The following is a 22181-nucleotide window of genomic DNA, read 5'->3' as shown; positions in this document are numbered from 1 at the left end:
CCCAGACCAATTTTCAGCTTTCAGCACTCTCACACTTTGAATGACAATTGCTCAGTCATGCTACACTGTAACCAAACAAAATTTTTATCATTTTTTTCACACAAATAGAGCTTTCTTTTGGTGGTATTTGATCACAACTGGGTTTTTTTCTTTCGTGATATAAGCAAAAAAAGAGCAAAAATTTTGAAAAAAAAACACTTTTTTTTTTAGTTTCTATTATAAAATTTTGCAAAAAATTAATTTTTCTTCATACATTTGGGCCAAAATTTATTGGAATATTTTTTATCACACCGTATTTGCGCAGCGGTCTTCCAAACGCAATTTTTTGGGAAAAAATTCACTTTTTTGAATTAAAAAATAAGAAACCAGTAAAGTTAGCCCAATTGTTTTCCATAATGTGAAAGATAATGTTACGCCGAGTAAATAGATACCCAACATGTCATGCTTCAAAATTGCGTACGCTCACGGAATGGCGACAAACTTTGGTACTTAAAAATCCCCATAGGCGACACATTAAAAATTTCTACAGGTTGCTATCTTAGAGTTACAGGAGGAGGTCTAGGGCTCAAATTATTGCTCTTGCTCTAACGATCGCGGCGATACCTCACATGTGTAGTTTGAACACCGTTTACATATGTGGACGGGGTTTCCGTATGCATTCGCTTCTGCGCGCAAGCTCACGGGGACAGGGCGCTTTAATTATTTCTTTTTTTTTTTTTTTACTATTTATTTTATTTATTATTTTTTATTTTTACACTGTTTTTTAAAAAAAAAAAAAAAAAAAAAATTTATCATTTTTATTTCTATTACAAGGAATGTAAACATTCCTTGTAATAGAAAAAGTCACGACAGGACCTCTTTTTTGTGAGATCTGGGGTCAAAAAGTCCTCAAATCTCACAAGTACTCTAAAAGATAGAAAAAAAATAAATAAAATAAAATGAAAAAAAAATAAAAAAGGGACCTTTAACCACTTGCCTACAGTGCACTTTTACCCCCTTCCTGCCCAGACTGATTTTCAGCTTTCAGCGCTCTCACACTTTGAATGACAATTACTCAGTCATGCAACACTGTACCAATAAAAAATTTGTGTCCTTTTTTTCACACAAATAGAGCTTTCTTTTGATGGTATTTAATCACTACTGGGTTTTTTATTTTTTGTGCTATAAATAAAAAAAGACTGAAAATATTGTGAAAAAACACATTTTTCTTTGTTTGTGTCATAAAATTTAGCAAATGAGTAATTTTTCTTCACAAATTTTGGCCAAAATTTATGCTGCTACTTATCTTTGGTAAAAATAACCCAAATAAGTGTATATTATTTGGTCTTTGTGAAAGTTATAGAGTCCACAAGCTATGGTGCTATTCATTGAAAATTGATCACACTTGATCACACCTGATGTACTGAAGGCCTATCTCATTTCTTGAGACACTAAAAAGTCAGGAAAGTATAAATACCCCCCAAATGACCCCTTTTTGGAAAGTAGACATTCCAAGGTATTTAATAAGGGGCATGGTGAGTTTTTTGAAGTTGTAATTTTTTCCCACAACTCTTTGTAAAAAAAAAAAAAAAAATTTTCATTTTGCAAATTGACGTATTAACAGGTTATTTCTCTCACACAGCATATGTATACTTGCAACTACACCCCAAAACACATTCTACTACTTCTCCTGAGTATGGCGATACCACATGTGAGACTTTTTCACAGCCTGGCCACATACAGAGGCCTAACATCCAAGTAGCACCGTCCGGCATTCTAGGAGCACAAATTACACATATCATTTCCTGACAACCTATCGCACTTTTGAAGGCCCTGGAGCACCAGGACAATGGAAACCCCCATAAAATGACCCAATTTTGGAAAGCAAACAGCCCAACGTATAATTTTTGAGGCATAATGAGTCTTTTGAACTTGTCAATTTTTTCCACAAGTTTTTGGAAACTGTGGAAAGAAAATGAAAACACATTTTTTTTTTTTTACACAAAGCTGTCCATTTATGCAATATTTCTAACACATAGCATGTACATAGCAAAAATTGCACCCCAAAATACATTCTGCTATTCCTCCTGAGTATGGCGATACCACATGTGTAACACTTTTACACAGCCTAGCCACATACAGACGCCTAACATCCAAGTAGCCCTTTTCACAAAGTTGTCCATTTATCCACTTTAAGACTGGGCCTATTTTTGACACTTGGTGTTTACAAGCTAAAATAATTTTTTTTGCTAGAAAACTACTTGGAACCCCCAAACATTATATATTTTTTTTATTTTAGCAGAGACCCTATAGAATAAAATGGAGATCGTTGCAATATTTTTTATCACACCATATTTGCGCAGCAGTCTTCCAAATGCAATGTTTTTGAAAAAAATTCACTTTTTTGAACTAAAAAATAAGAAAACAGTAAATTTAGCCCAACTTTTTTCCATAATGTGAAAGATAATGTTACGCCAAGTAATTAGATACCCAACATGTCATGCTTCAAAATTGCGCATGCTCACAGAATGGCGCCAAACATTGGTACTTAAAAATCCCCATAGGCAACATTTTAAAAATTTCTGCAGGTTACCAGCTTAGAGTTACAGAGGAGGTCTAAGGCTCAAATTATTGCTCTCGCTCTAACAATCGTGGAGATACCTCACATGTATGGTTTGAACACCGTTTACATATGTGGGCGGGACTTGTGTATGCGTTTGCTTCTGCGCGCGAGCTAATGGGGACAGGGCGCTTTAATTTTTTTTTCCTATTTATTTTATTTATTATTTTTTTATTTTTACACAGTTTAAAAAAAAAAATGTTTTGATCATTTTTATTCCTATTACAAGGAATGTAAACATCCCTTGTAATAGAAATAGGCATGACAGGTCCTCTTTATTGTGAGATCTGGGGTCAAAAAGACCTCACACCTCACAACTACACTAAAAAAGAAAAAAAAAAAACCATTGTTGAAAAAGGAAAAAAAAAAAAAAACGGCCCTTTAAACCGGTTGCTAGGCAACGACTTTTGACGTAGCTCCGGTCCTCCAAGACCATAGAGTCGAGTGAGGGCCATCTTGCCCTCACTCGACTTCCTGTCTCTAAGGATCCGGGACCGGATAGTTTTCCCCGCTGCCGGCGGGTCCGGTAAGCTGGGAAAACGTCTGGGACGCGGCGGGAGGGGGGGGGCACCTCTTCCCCCTGCACCGTAAGGGTAATTCCGCGGCGAATCCGCCACTGGGACCACCCTTTTCTAAAAGCCAACCGCCCGCCGTTTAAAAAAATACCGGGGTTATGGCAGCTATCTGCTGCCATAACCCCAGTATTTAGCTTTTAATGGCCGACGCATATAGTCGTTAGGCGGTCGGTAAGTGGTTGCATGTATATGGCAAACAGGTAACGATGACTGATGGGGTGACAGGTGACTGATGGGGTGACAGGCGACGATGACTGATGGGGTGACAGGTGACGATGACTGATGGGGTGACAGGTGACGATGACTGATGGGGTGACAGGTGACGATGACTGATGGGGTGACAGGTGACGATGACTGATGGGGTGACAGGTGACGATGACTGATGGGGTGACAGGTGACGATGACTGATGGGGTGACAGGTGACGATGACTGATGGGGTGACAGGTGACAATGACTGATGGGGTGACAGGTGACGATGATTGATGGGGTGACAGGTGACGATGATTGATGAGGTGACAGATGACGATGATTGATGGGGTGACAGATGACAATCACTGGTGGGGTGACAAGTGACGATGATTGATAGGGTAACAGATGACGATGACTGATGGGGTGACAGGTGACGATGACTGATGGGGTGACAGGTGACGGGCGATGGTCACCGATGGGTGACGGGCGATGGTGCACGGCGGTACTGATGGCAGTCTCTGGTGACCAGTCACACGTAGACTGACGAAACCGGTCGGATCCACGCATTACACCAACGTCACTTCCGGTTCCTTGGAACGCAGCCGGAACGCAAACCTACATGCAATGCTGTAACTGCTCTTCCATATACAACCTGATGTAAGTGGCTCCAACTTTCTTATATTTAACTGTGATTACATACTACACCATGGAGTTTTTTCTTCTTATATGATCGGGTTGATTGTGGTCTGAGGAGAAGCATAGAAGGAGATTAATTTAGCGGACCGAGTGGAGAGATCCATATATAAGCTGGGGCCGGCATTCCATCCATACTGGGATTCTGCACACAGCATACCACTTACCAATGCTAGACCCCAAGAGGCCATCTGGTAATTGTGTTATACATCCGGTGGTGGATTTCCCTTTCTTCTCCTTTCTCATCACGATCTAAGGAAGCACTCCTGATAGGACACTCGGGCACTTTAAAGCACCTATATATATTTTTTTGCACTCGTTTTTGCACACAAAGACTATAAAGATATATATATTTTTCTCTTAAGTCCTCCGACAGTCGCCGCCACTTCATAATCTTCACTATTGGGGTATTGACCTTTTCTCCATAGGAGTAGCTAGGCAACAAGATTTGTTAATATAAAAGCTTTTAGCATATCACACCCCTAGGGGGCGGTCCCCTCAGTCAATACCTCCCTGCTTCCTGCATTCTCAACTCAGTTTCTAATGCCTAGCTTAGGAGTAGCTGGCTGATCCTGTGCTGGGGCTCTCAGTCTCAGCCTTCTATCCTCTTTTTGATTTTATTTTGAGTATTTTTCTCTTTCTTTTACTAGCTGTTCTTTTTCTCAGCATTAGTTTAGTTTCTTCGGATGAAGATGATCATGCGGAGCTGGGTCTCGGACTGGCCACCCTAATTCCCAGGGCCAGGGGTTCCCCAGCCTGCTATCGAGCGTTCAGTCAGGTTTCCCTGGCATATTGAACGACCCATCCCTGTTCGCTGCAGGGATGCTGCCTGTGAGGTGGCATACCTCACTGGACGCCATTTGCGGTTTCGCACCGCAGTTCCACTGCGTCCTGGCTGCGACACTCCCTGTCCTCAGTACAGCGGTTTGGTCGCTGGAGAAGGCTCCCCACGCCATCCGGACTGGTAAGTGCAATTCTATGTGGGGACCTGTCTGTTTTGGGTGTCAGTCTGTGACTGTGTGACCCTGCATGTCTGTGTATGTGCTGAGCTCCCTGTCAGATTCCTGTGTGGAATAGCTGCCTTTCTGTGGGCTGCGGGGGGGGGGGGGGGGGGCTCTCCCGCTCTGCTATGTGTACTGTGTGGGCAGACTGGGCTTAGACATGCTGTGCGGCGGCCGCTATTGCGGTCCGCCATTTTTTTGCGGCAAAATTGTGGTGACCGGCCCTGTGTGGTAGGGCACGGTGTTTTGGCGCCAAACGCCGCCGTTTGGCGGCGATCGATCGTACAGCCACATGTCGGCACCATTTTCTCGTTGCCCAAAAATGCCTCAGCCGAGCGGCCATGTTTGTGTAGCCTGCAGAGGCTTTATAGGGCGGTCAGTCTTTACATCACTTCCTTTTGCTCTGGGACAGCGATCGGTGGCAGCAGCCTGTGTGGTCTCTCCAGGTTTTTACCTTTCATTATCCTGTATTTCCCTGCTCAGTGTTCTTATCCCTGTGGGGGTCGGTACATACTGTAGTGTGCGGTGGGCTACGCTCGCCGCGGTCTTAAAGGGGCAGTACTCCTTTTTCCTATTATTGCTGGGGCATGGATTCTCAGGATTGCAAGTTTCCTCCCACCTTGGTGGGGGGCCAAGGGGCTGCTGCATCCCCCGAGGGGGCTGATCTGGCTGCTATTGTGGCGAACTTGGCTTCTCAGGTGCAGATGCTAATGGCTGATCGATCAGCAAAACGGCCCAGATTGTCTATTTCCTCTGATTCAGAGGGCGATGGGGCTGCTATGGCTGGAGTGCCCTTCTCAGGGTCTCGTTCATCTCTGGACCTTGGGGGGTCTGAGGGTGAGGCTGAGGTAGAAGGGGTTGATAATTCTCCCCCTGGCTCGCCTGAAGAGCTTGCACTCATGGATGAGTTGGTTGCTTCTATCAAAGAAACACTGCATTTGCAGGATGAACCATGTCTTCCTGCTTTGATGTCCTCTTATGGGACGCAAAGGAAGGGCAAAACAGCGCAGGTTTTTCCCTGCCCTACGGAATTTCAGCGCGCTGTTGATGAGCAATGGCGCAATTTAAAGAAGCCTTTTACTGTGTGTAACAAAAATGGTGGATAACAACAAAATTTATAATTCAGGTATACTGGACAGCCACTGACATATCTCATGAATATTTAGAATGAAAGCAGGCACCAAGAGCAGTTTTGATAAAAAAGCATAAAACAAAACTTTACTGGACATCGTAAACACAAAGCTTCCTTAAACATCTTAAAATTTACCATTACTGGACATCATAATACATAAAGCTCCCTTACACATAAAAGTTACCATGAACAAATACACTTTAAACATACAACCCTTTTCCCAAAATATATGAAATTATACTTAGCTCTGATGGTGGATTCAGCAGCTTTCCAATGGATCTCTGCAACAACAGGACCAAGAGGTCCTCGCCGCATGTTTTCTCCAACTACCAACAAACAAACAAGCCAGGCTCCATTATGGATGTTTTTCTGTGTGACCCTCCAGAGCGAGGGTGAGAGGAAAGAGCCTTTCTCATGCAAATTAACCCTTTTTTATAGGACTGTGCACAAGAAACCGCCCACAGGATGTGGTCATACCTCTTGTCCACTCATCAGGTCATTTTGAGTGAGGTCATCCACACATGGCTGCACCCCCCCCCCCCACAAGCACATGGTTCATTTAATATGCGGCAGCCATTTTAGAACCACCTGTAGGTGAGAGATTATTATTATTATTACACATGTATTGGGAACATTTGTAAAAAATTCACAACTGATACAATCCACCTGTTGATCCCATACATTTGCAATAATTACCAACATTACAAACAATTACATACATTTCTATTTCTTTACAAAAAATGTCTACAACATGCACAAGCTAATTATCTTAAGCATGCACAATGTGTATGCAATAAAAAAAAAAACTTCTTAAAATTCTATCAAATTTAAAACCAGACTTGTTCCTTTTGCTCCTAAACCAATCAGACTGGTTTATTTGCATATCAATGGGGAGGGCCATAGCTTGCAAGAATCTATGGCCTGAAAATTGAAACTCCATATTATGGCAATAAAGTCACTACAAATAAACCATGGCAGCACATACCACCTGTTGACTATAGCATGTGAATCTTCAAACTTTAAATAGGGTTAGCAATGTCCTTGGCAGTCTGTGGAAAGAAAATCCCAAATGATGAAAGTTCCTTGTCCTCCTCCTGGTAAATGATGAAAGTTCCTTGTCCTCCTCCTGGTAAATGATGAAAGTTCCTTGTCCTCCTCCTGGTAAATGATGAAAGTTCCTTGTCCTCCTCCTGGTAAATGCTCAGATGTAAGTCCACTGCAATTAAGCCACCATCAGGAAATCATCTGCATCTTCCTCAGGTTCCCATCTTCTGGTCTGTCCCATCCCATCCGGTTTGGTCCTGGTCCACCTCTCGATGCTCGGTACCTTAATAGAATTAGAGACAAAGCGGATTATATGTTCCTTCCACCTGTGCCAAAAAACATTGCTCACTGCTCACATTTAACTGCAAAACTGTTATAGGGTGCCCACTGTTGCCTGGTTACATTTTCACTGAAAGGCTTTGACTTCCACTGACATATCTCATGAATATTTAGAATGAAAGCAGGCACCAAGAGCAGTTTTGATAAAAAAGCATAAAACAAAACTTTACTGGACATCATAAACACAAAGCTTCCTTAAACATCTTAAAAGTTACCATTACTGGACATCATAATACATAAAGCTCCCTTACACATAAAAGTTACCATGAACAAATACACTTTAAACATACAACCCTTTTCCCAAAATATATGAAATTATACTTAGCTCTGATGGTGGATTCAGCAGCTTTCCAATGGATCTCTGCAACAACAGGACCAAGAGGTCCTCGCCGCATGTTTTCTCCAACTACCAACAAACAAACAAGCCAGGCTCCATCATGGATGTTTTTCTGTGTGACCCTCCAGAGCGAGGGTGAGAGGAAAGAGCCTTTCTCATGCAAATTAACCCTTTTTTATAGTACTGTGCACAAGAAACCACCCACAGGATGTGGTCATACCTCTTGTCCACTCATCAGGTCATTTTGAGTGAGGTCATCCACACATGGCTGCACCTCCCCCCCCCCCCCACAAGCACATGGTTCATTAAATATGCGGCAGCCATTTTAGAACCACCTGTAGGTGAGAGGTTATTATTATTATTACACATGTATTGGGAACATTTGTAAAAAATCCACAACTGATACTGTGCCAAGTAAGTTCAAGCTGCGTTATCCATTTACACCCACCACTGATGAGCGTTGGTGTGTGCCGCCTCAGGTGGATCACGCGGTGGCGGTGTTGAATAAATCTACTGCGATCCCTGCTGAAGATACCCCGGTTTTCCGGGACCCTACGGACAGGAGATTGGAGTCTCTTGCCCGTCATGCTTATACGGTTGCTGGTTCTATGCTGAAGCCTATTTTTGCTTCCATTTTGGCAACCCAGGCTATTGCGGATTGGACGCAGGTGCTCAGGCGCACCCTGGTGGCTGACTCTGCCCCGCCAACAACATTGGCTATGGTGGATCAAATTCATCAGGGTGTCATGTATTTGTGTGATGCGGACTTGGATTTAGTCCCTTTGGCTGCACGCCTCTCAAGTGTGGCGGTATTGAACCGTCGCCTGATATGGCTGAAATGTTGGTCGGTTGACCAATCCTCTCGCAAGAATTTAGCTAATTTGCCCTACGCGGGTTCTCGCCTTTTTGGCGAGTCTTTGGATACGCTGATAAAGGGAATTTCGGGGGGTAAGAGCACTCTCTTACCCCAATCTCACAAGAATAAGTTTGTTCGCGGTAAGAAGAATACCTCGTTTAGGCCCTCTCAGGGGTCCTTTCGTGCCTTTAGGTGGCAATACAAGGGCAAGCCCTTCAAGGGCCAAGGCTCCCAGAAGAAGCCGTGGGCGGGTAAGCAGAAGTCCGGCCAGTCCGGGTCCGCTGCCCATGCCAATTCGGCCTGAAGGGGCGCCCTCACCCGTCTCTGGGGTGGGGGGACGTTTGCTCGGTTTTCTTCAATCCTGGCTGGCCCGCATTCGGGACAGGTGGGTTCAGGAAATCGTTCGATCTGGATACAAGATCGAGTTTCTCTCTCGGCCGGCGAGCAGATTTTTTCCCTCAAATCTTCAGCTGTCTCCGGAGCGTTTATAGGATCTGCACCTGGCGGTGCGGGACCTGCGAGCCCAGGGAGTGGTGGTTCCGGTGCCTCATCGGGACAGATTTCGGGGGTTCTATTCCAATCTGTTCACTGTGCCCAGAAAGGAGGGCAAGGTACGTCCGATTCTGGACTTGAAAGCTCTGAACCGCTTTGTGCGGGTTCGCAAGTGCCGCATGGAATCCCTGCGCTCGGTGGTGGCTGCCCTGGTTCCGGGGGAATTCATGGCCTCCATCGACTTGAAGGATGCGTACCTTCACATCCCCATTTTCGAGGGTCACCAGAGGTACCTTCGATTCGCCATTGCGGAGGATCATTACCAATTCGTGGCGTTACCCTTCGGTCTCGCTTCGGCTCCGCGGGTTTTCACCAAGGTGCTTGCGCCGGTCCTGGCTTTGTTGAGAGCCCAGGGCATCTCTGTCTTGGGGTATCTAGACGATATCTTGATTCGGTCTGCGACCAGTCAGGGCCTGGTGAACGACCCGTCCGTCACGATGCAGACTCTACAGGAGTTCGGTTGGACGATAAATTTTCCAAAGTCGACGCTGTGTCCGTCAGTTCGTCTTCCCTACCTGGGGATGATCCTGGACTCTGTTCAAGCGAAGGTCTTCCTGCCGGAAGACAAGCTCCGGACACTTCAGGACGAAGTCAGGTCCCTCAGGGGCACTCAGTGCTCGTCCATCCGGACGTGTATGAGGTGTCTGGGATTGATGGTCTCAGCTTTCGAGGCGATCCCCTTCGCCCAGTTTCACACACGGGATCTTCAGGCGGAGATCCTGGCCAAGTGGGACGGGCGTCCGCAATCTCTGGATCTGCGGATTTCGTTGAGCCGCCTCACCCGAAGGGGTCTTTTGTGGTGGCTCCAGTCCCCGGCGGTGTCGGGGGGCAAGTCCTTTCGTCCTTTGTCATGGACGGTGATCACCACGGATGCCAGCCTGTCGGGCTGGGGTGGTGTTCTGGGCGTTCTGTCCGCCCAGGGAACTTGGTCGGGGGAGGAATCCTCCCTTCCAATCAACATTCTGGAATTGCGAGCAATAAATCTCTGCCTTCTGCGTTGGACGGAGAGGCTTCAGGGCTGTCCGGTTCGGGTGCAGACGGACAATGCCACAGCGGTGGCCTACATCAACCACCAAGGGGGCACCAGGAGTGCCCGAGCGGCTCGGGAAGTAGCCGACATTCTGTCTTGGGCCGAGACGCACTTCCCGGCGATATCTGCAGTTCACATTCCGGGAGTGGAGAACTGGCAGGCGGATTATCTGAGTCGCCAGACCCTGGACCAGGGAGAATGGTCCCTTCACCCGGATGTCTTTCAGATGTTGTGCGCGAAGTGGGGTTCCCCAGATGTGGACCTGTTCGCGTCTCATCTGAACAACAAGGTGAAAAGGTTCGTAGCAAGGACGCGCGATCCTCGGGCAGATGCCTCACATGCGTTAGTGGCGCCCTGGCATCAGTATCGTCTGATGTATGCCTTTCCACGATTCAGCTGCTGTCCAGGCTCCTTCGCAGGTTGGCCTCGGAACCGCACACGGTGATTCTGGTGGCGCCAGACTGGCCTCGCCGGTCTTGGTACGCAGACCTCGTGAATCTGGCGGTCGGCGCTCCGTGGCGTCTACCTCTTCGAGAAGATCTCCTGTCTCAAGGACCGATATTCCATCCTGCTTTACAGTCGCTGGCTTTAACGGCCTGGCTGTTGAAAGCCAGGTCCTGAAGGATAGGGGTCTCTCCCCTGAGGTCATTCCCACTTTGATCAAGGCTAGGAAGGCCTCTTCGGGGAAGATTTACTACCGTACTTGGAAGGCGTATTTTGCCTGGTTTGAGTCCAGGGGGTACTCCCCTCGCTCATACTCGGTATCGAGAGTGTTGGCCTTCCTTCAAACGGGCGTGGACCGGCGTTTGGCGTTGGCCACGATTAAGGGTCAGATTTCTGCGCTGGCCGTTCTCTTTCAACGCCCTGTGGCGTCTAATTCTTTGGTTAGCACCTTTGTTCAAGGGGTGCGGCACTTGGCCCCTCCTCGGAGGGATCCCTTACCTCCATGGGACTTTACCCTTGTTCTGTCCGTGTTACAGCATACTCCCTTTGAGAAGATCAGGGAGATCTCGTTGTCTCTGTTGTCCAAGAAGGTTGCCTTTTTGGTAGCGATCACTTCGGCTCGCAGGGTGTCGGAGCTGGCGGCCTTGTCCTGCAGCTCTCCCTACTTGGTGATTCACTTGGATAAGGTGGTCTTACGACCTAACCCTTCTTTTCTTCCGAAGAGGATCTCGGAATTTCACCTCAATGAGGACATTGTCTTGCCTTCGCTTTGCGCAAAGCCTAAGCATTCAAAGGAGGTGGCTTTGCATTCCTTGGATGTTGTTCGGGCGATCAGGGTTTACCTGTCATCGACGAAATCCTTTCGCAAGTCGGATTCTCTATTTGTTCTTCCAGAGGGTCCTCGGAAGGGCATGGCAGCGTCGGCTGCGACCATCGCCAAATGGATCAGACAGACCATTGTGCAAGCCTATGCTTTGAAGGGGAAGGTTCCTCCTTTCCCTGTGAAGGCGCACTCTACCAGGTCTCTGAGTACGTCTTGGGCCTATCGTCATCAGGCTTCTGTGGCCCAGGTGTGTAAGGCGGCGACTTGGTCGTCCGTTCACACCTTCTCCAGGATGTGGAAGTGGATGTTCAGGCATCGGCAGATGCTTCCTTTGGCCGTAAAGTTCTTAGTGCGGCAGTGCCTTAGGGTCCCTTGTTTGGGTCCTTGGCTGTTGGGGTATTTTTACCCCTAGGTTACTTGTTCTTTCCTGGGTTGTTGCTCCTGTTGAGCAAGTTTTTTCCTGTTGCCCAGTTGGTTCTCTTACTTTGGTAATGTTCCTTTCTCTGCTGTGGGTACTGCGTTGCTTTAGGCACGGCTGCGTTTTTCCCACCCCTCATGTCTACACTGCTCTGGGACATCCCCATTAGTGAAGATTATGAAGTGGCGGCGACTGTCGGAGGACGTAAGAGAAAACGGAATTTTTGTAAAATCTTACCGTAAAATTCCTTTCTCTGAGTCCTCCGACAGTCGCCGCCCCCGCCCCTCTTTTGGGGTTTGTTTATGTACTCTACTGCTATGCTACTGAAACTGAGTTGAGAATGCAGGAAGCAGGGAGGTATTGACTGAGGGGACCGCCCCCTAGGGGTGTGATATGCTAAAAGCTTTTATATTAACAAATCTTGTTGCCTAGCTACTCCTACGGAGCAAAGGTCAATACCCCATTAGTGAAGATTATGAAGTGGCGGCGACTGTCGGAGGACTCAGAGAAAGGAATTTTACGGTAAGAATTTACAAAAATTCCGTTTTTACTTCAGGATTTATGCATTGTCACTTTTATATGGTATTTGGCACTATGCACGGTCACTTTATTGGAATGTGATATATAAGGAATTAATGTATTGAATTCATTTGTATACATTGAAATTGCACTGTGCACCTTTTTTTGAGACATTTATTTGCATATCACATGGGATTTAGATGAATTAATTTGTGAGCGCTGTCCCTCCTTTTTGCTAACTTTCTTTCTCTATACTGATTTTATGTACCCTACCGAGGAGGAGTCCTCTAATGCTGCTGCTTAAAGGGGTGCTCCAGCCCCCCTCCTCTCCCTCCACGGAAAAATTAAGACTTCTAATATTAGGGCACTTGCCTGTCCTGGAATCCAGTGATTTCAGCATCCCAGCTGATGTTTCCATTGTCTCTCGGTTGCTGCTGCTGCCATAGCCTGTAAGGGAAATCGTCAGTGAAGCCAAGGCTTCACAGCCCATTCCCTACACGCATGCGCGAAGTGCGCTGCGATTTCTGAATGGCCCGGCAGCAGGAAAAGAGGAGGTGGGGGGGTGACGAACTTCTGACAGCCCTCTCCGCAGCAAGGGCCAACGGAAGTGGGGACAGGTACCTGTCAAAAATAAGTACCCCCCCTTCAGTGCCACATTTGGACATGGATAAGCAGAGTTCCACTTTTGGGTGGAACTTCGCTTTAATGTGATCTCACATTGGGTTCATTACCCTCCTCCCCTTTTTTTTTTTTTTTTTTCTTTTTTTCTTTTTTTTTTATCTCCCTTGATGTCACACATACAGTGCTTTGCGAAAGTATTCGGCCCCCTTGAACTTTTTGTTCTTTTGCCACATTTCAGGCTTCAAACATAAAGATATAAAACTGTCATTTTTTGTGAAGAATCAACAAGTGGGACACAATCATGAAGTGGAACAAAATTTATTGGATATTTCAAACTTTTTTAACAAATAAAAAACTGAAAAATTGGGCGTGCAAAATTATTCAGCCCCCTTAAGTTAATACTTTGTAGCGCCACCTTTTGCTGCGATTACAGCTGTAAGTCGCTTGGGGTATGTCTCTATCAGTTTTGCACATCGAGAGACTGAAATTTTTGCCCATTCCTCCTTGCAAAACCACTCGAGCTCAGTGAGGTTGGATGGAGAGCGTTTGTGAACAGCAGTTTTCAGTTCTTTCCACAGATTCTCGATTGGATTCAGGTCTGGATTTTGACTTGGCCATTCTTACATCTGGATATGTTTATTTGTGAACCATTCCATTGTAGATTTTGCTTTGTTTTGGATCATTGTCTTGTTTGGAAGGCAAATCTCCGTCCCAGTCTTTTGCAGACTCCATCAGGTTTTCTTCCAGAATGGTCCTGTATTTGGCTCCATCCATCTTCCTATCAATTTTAACCATCTTCCATGTCCCTGCTGAAGAAAAGCAGGCCCAAACCATGATGCTGCCACCACCATGTTTGACAGTGGGGATGGTGTGTTCAGGGTGATGAGCGGTGTTGCTTTTACGCTAAACATATTGTTTTGCATTGTTGCCAAAAAGTTCGATTTTTGGTTTCATCTGAACAGATCACCTTCTTTTACATGTTTGGTGTGTCTCCCAGGTGGCTTGTGGCAAACTTTAAAACGACACTTTTTATGGATATCTTTAAGAAATGGCTTTCTTCTTGCCACTCTTCCATAAAGGCCAAATTTGTGCAGTATACGACTGATTGTTGTCCTATGGACAGAGTCTCCCACCTCCGCTGTAGTTCATCCAGAGTGATCATGGGCCTCTTGGCTGCATCTCTGATCAGTCTTCTCCTTGTATGAGCTGAAAGTTTAGAGGGACGGCCAGGTCTTCGTAGATTTGCAGTGGTCTGATCCTCCTTCCATTTCAATATTATCGCTTGCAGAGTGCTCCTTGCGATGTTTAAAGCTTGGGAAATCTTTTTGTATCCAAATCCGGCTTTAAACTTCTCTACAACATTATCTCGGACCTGCCTGGTGTGTTCCTTGTTCTTCAAGATGCTCTCTGCGCTTTAAACGGACCTCTGAGACTATCACAGTGCAGGTGCATTTATACAGAGACTTGATTACACACAGGTGGATTCAGTTTATCATCATTAGTCATTTAGGTCAACATTGGATCATTCAGAGATCCTCACTGAACTTCTGGAGAGAGTTTGCTGCACTGAAAGTAAAGGGGCTGAATAATTTAGCATGCCCATTTTTTTAGTTTTTGATTTGTTAAAAAAGTTTGAAATATCCAATAAATTTCGTTCCACTTCATGATTGTGTCCCACTTGTTGTTGATTCTTCACAAAAAATTTGTTTTATATCTTTGTTTAAAGCCTGAAATGTGGCAAAAGGTCGCAAAGTTCAAGGGGGCCGAATACTTTCGCAAGTCATTGTATGCACTTGAGAGGAGGGATGGTGGGGATCAGGGCACTACACTCGGAAAGAACTTGCATATGTTTGGAGAAGAGCCTGAATCCGTCTGAGCTGGATTTGGTATACATGGGGCTTCAAGTGGTACTTTAACTCTTTCAAATACAATCCAACACTAAAAAAAATAGCTGGAGTTAGGATGTAATTATTTTTATCTGTAGGGGGGAAATCTTACATTCACCTTGCTTTCAATCTAATACTGAACTCTTTACCAGTCACAGTCTGAAGCTGAGGACTTTTAAGACCTTGGATTTCTATAGGAAATATGAGCAGAAGTTAACTCCTGGAGGCCTGGCTTTCTTCCAGTGCAAATGGGACGATCATGTTACCCAAGTGTTTCATCAGTTATTAAGTAAGTAGAGCATATAAGGCATCACATTACACTGCTAACCATAGATCCTACTGTTTCTCTATCGTGTGCTTATATCATTGTGCTACTCTTTTTCTAGTAGTATCCTTTCCTCTACTCCTAATTTGTACCTTTGAGGTTAAAGTGACTCTGATAATGGGTTTAGAAGTTCAGTTCTGGGCTTTCAAAGAGTAGTGTGGATTGCAAAAGAAACCATCTTATTTAGCTAGATGGCTGCAGCACTGATCTAAGCTGCAGCTGTTCCCACTCTACCCTGAGAAGTGAGTGATCAAAGGCCGCTGATCGTTCGGTTCTCATGAGTACAGAGTGGTGACTTCCAGTCACTGTTCTGTGCTCTGCCCCTCCAGCGCTCACTGGGGTGCTGGACTGTGGAGGGGGCAGGAACGGCTGGCTCAGGCTCTCAGGGGCGCACTAAGAGGCTGAGCCAGCTGGCGGTCAGGTATCTTGGTGGATCCTGACTTTATTGTCAGGAACCCTGCAGAGCCTGGACCAGCTCTGACATCAGCCGACAGCGCACTTTAATGTATAGGGAAGAAAAAATCCTTTAAGTTGCACATTGCTGCAAGCCCTATGTGAGAGCAGCCTCAGCCTGGGCTCCAACCAGGCTACACCCGTGATGCATTTCATTCTGCCCTCGGATCCTTTGTTTCAAATGCCAGTTATAGATTGGGGTGGTTGCCACTTTTTTGTACAGTTGGATGATTTGTGTGCAGGGACGCAGGGGGATGCCTTTGCTACCATTGGGCGTCACGTACGTACCTGTACCTTTTTAAGGAGGGTGGGCTCCCTCCAGGCATACCTGCCCTTAAACTATCCATTCTTAGATGTACTCCTTCTATGGAGGCTCTGGAAATTTAGAGTTAGTACCACAGTATTTACAGAGGTCCCTTGACGTGTGCACAGTGACTTATGCATATGTTTGCAAATGTGTGCAAACAAAACCCTCTGTTTTTAACGTAGACTGTTTAGGGCTAATTTGATTGTTTTGTAGGCTGGTCGGTAAATGGGCTGGCAAATTTATTGTTGTGGTGGTTGCCACTTTTTTGTACAGTAACCCCTAGCTCTGCTGATTCCCCCTGCTCGGTAGTAGGCCCCAGCTCTGCTGATCCCCCGCTCTGTAGTGGGCGCCAGCCCTGCTGATCCCCCCCGCTCGGTAGTGGGCCCCAGCTCTGCTGATTCCCCCTGCTCGGTAGTGGGCCCCAGCTCTGCTGATTCCCCCTGCTCGGTAGCGGGCCCCAGCTCTGGTGACCCCCCCCCGCTCGGTAGTGGGCCCCAGCTCTGGTGATCCCCCCCGCTCGATAGTGGACCCCAGCTCTGCTGATCCCCCCGCTCGGTAGTGGGCCCCAGCTCTGCTGATCCCCCCGCTTGGTAGTGGGCCCCAGCTCTGCTGATCCCCCATCTGGTAGTGGGCCCCGGCTCTGCTGATCCCCCCATCTGGTAGTGGGCCCCGGCTCTGCTGATCCCCTGCCTGGTAGTGGGCCCCGGCTCTGCTGATCCCCTGCCTGGTAGTGGGCCCCGGCTCTGCTGATCCCCTGCCTGGTAGTGGGCCCCAGGTCTGCTGATCCCCTGCCTGGTAGTGGGCCCCGGCTCTGCTGATCCCCCATCTGGTAGTGGGCCCCGGCTCTGCTGATCCCCCATCTGGTAGTGGGCCCCGGCTCTGCTGATCCCCCGCTCGGTAGTGGGCCCCGGCTCTGCTGATCCCCTGCCTGGTAGTGGGCCCCAGCTCTGCTGATCCCCCGCTCGATAGTGGTCCCCAGCTCTGCTGATCCCCCACTCGGTAGAGGCCCCAGCTCTGCTGGTCCTCTGCTTAATTGTAACCCCAAGCTCTGCAGATCCCCCGCTCGGTACTGGGTCCCAGCTCTGCTGGTACTCTGGTTGTAGCCCCAAGCTCTGCTGATTCCCCGCTCTGTAATAGCCGCAAGCATTGCCAATTGCCCGCTCAATAGTAACCCCCAGTTCTGCTGATGCCCTGGTCAGTAGTAACACCCAACTCTGAAGATCCTGTTTTTTTGATCCTCCTCTCTGGTCCCCCTCTCGCCTCCATTGTATTTTGCTCCCACGCTGAGCAACGCTTGTGACATTGCTAGACTATCCTGCCCCCGGACCCCCAGCCCTGCTTATTCTCCACTCAGTCCTCTCTCTCCGGTCCCCGCTCACCTTCCGCTATAGTGTTCCCTACTTGCACACCATGTGTGCCGTCTGCTAGTTGCTCACCTTCCTGCTGGTCCTCTCTGCAAACCAGGTGGGACGTCTGCACCAGACACTTCCAGAATATATACACATGAACCAGAAGTGACCGCTGATGGTGTCTTTCCAGGTCACGTGTTGGTTTCCCAGTGCATCCTGGGATATCTCATACCTGCACACCTCCAAAGCGAAGCACACACTGAATAAAAGCCCCTCAAAAGCTGCAGGTGCTGTTCGCGAGCTTGGTCATAGACTTCTTTGGAGGTTTTGGAGATGCTTTAAAGAACCAAGAAAGTGACAGGGTATAATTGTTGAAGAAAAGCAAACGCAATGTGTAAACAGGACTCTAAGCTTATATAAAACAGGAAAAAGTCCACGCTAAGTCAAGTAAAAAGGCGAGCAGCCACCTAACCAACTATGATACCAGCTGTAAATGATCAATATAAATAAGTGGCGCTAAATCCTAATAGTGCATTCATGGATACTCATATGGTAAATGTGGCATGAAAACATTTAAACGTTCAGTGAATAAAATATGAGCAAAATATATCATTAAAAAATATGTAGGAAAAAAAAAATCAATCTTAAGAAAGTGATCATAATGTAATGAAATGTGTGCAAAATCCAGTATTAGGTGATCATAAAGTCCTTTCAGTTAAAAAGTCCTTTTCAATAATAAACAAAAGAGAGTCCATAAAGTGTAAAAAGGTGTATAAGTAACGTTGATTGATGAAATCCACCACCAAGCGACAACACTTAGCATACGCTTCTTACCAGATAGCGTAGACCAATAATTTATAATGGTCATAAAAGCACAAAATAACCTGGCATCCGAGATAGGTAGGTGGTGGCTGCTCAGCAGCAGCTCCAAAGAGATTGGGGAAAAAAAAATGAACTAGCATAGAAGCCTGCTAACATTTAAGTCCTTTTTATTTAAAATATGTAAGAAATACCTTTGATAAGTTGTAATCAGGCACAAATGAGTCAAAAACCGTCAGACTGTCCACTCATGAAAAAGGAATGCCGTGAGTAAGGGCTAAGCAAGTCTTCAGTAGCAGCCAATCCCGATGCGTTTTTATCATCGGTGACCTCTTTCCAGGGGCAGGCAGAACGTCAGATACCACGCTTCATTTAAATAAATAGTAACACACATTGTGCAGTAATTGGTTAAGCTAGAAAGACAAAGGATCGTATGCAAATAGATTATATGGTACATAATTGGGTGCGCAAAAGATACTGCTACTTCTAGTGGTTAGAATCCATATGGCCAATTAAAAATCATAGTATATATCAAGTAAAAATTATTTGCAAAGAATCACATGCTAAACAAATATGGTACGTAGTTAAGTGTACAAAAGGTGCTGCTTCATCAAGTTCTTAGAATCCATATGACAAATGAAAGAAGCAAGCTAAAAAGCTCAGCCAACGGTCTGTTGTTTACAAATAATCCATGACTAGTATTTATAAAAAATAAAACATAAATAATCATTAAAATATAAATTATATATTCGCGTAAGTCCCGGTTCACATTTGTGCGAAGCGGGAACGCTGCGAATATGCAGCGTGATCCCGCATCGCATCCGCACCTCTGGCAGTTCACACTGCCATATGCGATACGCAGGGGGTGTCAATTAAAAGTTAACGACACCCCCAGTTGCAATCGCATATTGCAGTGCGATCTGAATGTTCGCACAGAATCGGATCGCACTAGTTTGAACCACTATGCGATCCGATTCTGCTGCGGATAAAAAAAGCCTCATGTGCGTGTTCATTGCGGATGCGGTGCGAATTCAGCCATACAAAGTGTATGGAAAAAGGGAAAACTGCGCTATAGATATCAAAAGAAAAAGAATAGCAGCAACTTAATATCTGACAAACATCCAGGAAAACAATATGTGAGGGAAGCTGCGCTAAATGACAAGAACCATACGTGATAATAGGTCCAAAAAAAGTCCCAAAAAAATATATAATATAATGTGTGTGTGTGTATGTATGTATATATATATATATATATATATATATATATATATATATATATATATATATATATATATATATATATATATATATATATATATATTGATGAATCAACAAAAAAGTCCAAAACTTCAACCGAAAATACACAGGTGCAAACAATGAGTGTAATTACTGCTTACCAGATGCAGCAGTGTAATGAGCCTTGAGCATATATGGCCAAGCCGGATGGAAATCTATGGGGGATTCCTCACCAACGATATCCGACCCAGAAGCACAGATTGGTGGATATTGGAGTAAAAAGCAAATAAAAAAACATAGCATGATACTGTATATTGAAAAATATGTAATAACCACTCCCGTGTGTATCAGGAAAAGAAAGTGCTGATAGAAACCACCACCGTCACAGGCAGCAGATCTCATTATGAGATCTTGTATTAATTACTATGTAAGGGGTTGTTCTCCGTGAGACCTGAGAGCTTTTTTTGCCCACAGTAGTCCTGTTATAGCATTGATACTATTCTGATATTGATATGTGGTGCATAACCCTTTATTTATATATACACAATTGACAACGTACTATTGCATGTTTGAAAATCCGGGTCTATTTACTTAAACCTTATTGATCTGTATAATACGGCGGTCTATTAATTTCTAGACCATAGTTAAGATGGCGACATGGGATTTAGCTCTTAGGTCGCGCGGGGAGGATACTCTCCTCGGTGTGATGTTATTTAAGAGGTGGCGTCAGTGCGCCGCCCGTACCTTGAGAAACCATTTAAATGATTTAGAAAGGTGGATCTAGCCGCAGGGGCCTCTATAACATTTGGGGCCAGCATATCCCGCAAATTGGGAGTACCCTTAAACACCCAGGCGGGTGTTTGAAGCTGTCCGGCCGGCAGCTTTGATTCAGCGCTAGTATTCGTACTTTCTGTAAGTGCATTTCTTTTTTACTTGTTCTTAAATAAATGGTTTTACACTATGGGATTCTCCATTACTATCATTTATATGTGACCATCGGAGTCCTATATGCGGGTCAGCCTCACTGAATAAGGGACCGGACTACTCACAGTGAACAGGAATATTTACCCAGTGCCATCCGGATTTGGGATATATGCAATATTATTGCCTATTTCTGGTAAGCGGGGATATATGGTGACGGTCCAAACGGGGTCACGAGTTGATTTGAGTGGTTACCTCACACCTGACTTACCTGCACAAATCCGGTAATTCGATTGCGAATGTGGTGGTGGCTCATTTCACGGCATAATATTCCATTCATTTGGGATTATATAGATTGATCTGCCTATTGTATTTTTACTTCTGGTAAGCTGCCTGTGATGGTGGTGGTTTCTATCAGCACTTTCTTTTCCTGATACACACGGGAGTGGTTATTACATATTTTTCAATATACAGTATCACGCTATGTTTTTTTATTTGCTTTTTACTCCAATATCCACCAATCTGTGCTTCTGGGTCGGATATCGTTGGTGAGGAATCCCCCATAGATTTCCATCCGGCTTGGCCATATATGCTCAAGGCTCATTACACTGCTACATCTGGTAAGCAGTAATTACACTCATTGTTTGCACCTGTGGATTTTCGGTTGAAGTTTTGGACTTTTTTGTTGATTCATCAATATTTATATATATATATATATATATATACATTATATTATTGGGACTTTTTTGGACCTATTATCACGTATGGTTCTTGTCATTTAGCGCAGCTTCCCTCACATATTATGCAAAGTGTATGGCTGAAATTCGCACCACGCACACGAGATCGCATGTAATTTAGGAGCAGTGCGCTCCGAATTATATGCGATCTCCGCAATCGCACAAATGTGAACCGGCACCAATAAGCTTTTTTTTTTTTTTTTTTTTTTGTGACCTTTGCATTGACTAGCATTTAGAGCACTTCAAAAAAAGCAAGTCCAGTGCCACATTTTGAAGCAAGTGTAAACAAGCCCTTACTATTAATGATATATTTCATTTATGTTAACTTTCCTTTTTTTTTTTTTTTTTTCCATTAGATATGAAGGAACCTATCTTCGAACACCAGTTCCCACCAAGATATCACCCGCCACAGAAAAAATTTCCTCATGGGCAGCCTCTCAGATACTTGGACAGATACCGAAACTCAGATGAACCCACCTATGGGATTTATTGATACAAAAATGGTTCTCAGAGAATTACTTTTTTTTTTTGTAATGCCATGCTCAATAACTCATAAAATAATGGCTGTTCTGCATCTTTCATAATTGTGTTATTATTTAATAATCTTCTAATACTATGTTACCAGATATCACGTGGAGCTAATATTATGCCCTTTCAAAGACGTCATTACAAAGCAATAAAGGTCAAATACATATTTTCCACTTTTAGATTAGAGCTATACGGGTAGTTTTTTTCTCTTCCTAATAAGAGTTTTAAAGCTGAAACCGTATATATAGCTCACAGCTTTTCTGAGATAAATGTTTAAGTTACCAATACATCACTATCAGCTTCCAATGCTTTCATCAATGTCTGGAAGCCTGAAGGAGGGATTCTTGATGTGTCATACATCATTTGCCCCATATCTATCCATGGCTCACAGAACTACATTTCCTGAGTCCTCTTCTAGGATGGCTTACAAGAGAGGGAGAGAGGCTCC

General features: G+C 45.1%; 1 protein-coding gene across 1 annotated transcript in view; it reads left to right on the top strand.

Annotated features, from left to right (window-relative positions):
* MRPL38 (mitochondrial ribosomal protein L38) overlaps positions 1 to 21783 on the top strand; it is a 70290-nt gene extending 48507 nt beyond the window's left edge. Inside the window, exons 8-9 of the mRNA XM_082271383.1 lie at positions 15211 to 15347; positions 21562 to 21783. Of these exons, the coding sequence (XP_082127509.1) occupies positions 15211 to 15347; positions 21562 to 21698 (274 nt within the window). The 3' untranslated portion in view covers positions 21699 to 21783. The remainder of the gene's footprint in view (positions 1 to 15210; positions 15348 to 21561) is intronic.
* The last annotated feature ends 398 nt before the right edge of the window (positions 21784 to 22181 follow it).

The sequence above is a fragment of the Pelophylax lessonae genome (genome assembly GCF_965119305.1).
Source record: "Pelophylax lessonae genome assembly, chromosome: 11".
NCBI classification, from domain to species: Eukaryota; Metazoa; Chordata; class Amphibia; order Anura; family Ranidae; genus Pelophylax; species Pelophylax lessonae.
This window is presented reverse-complemented; position numbering and strand designations above follow the sequence as displayed.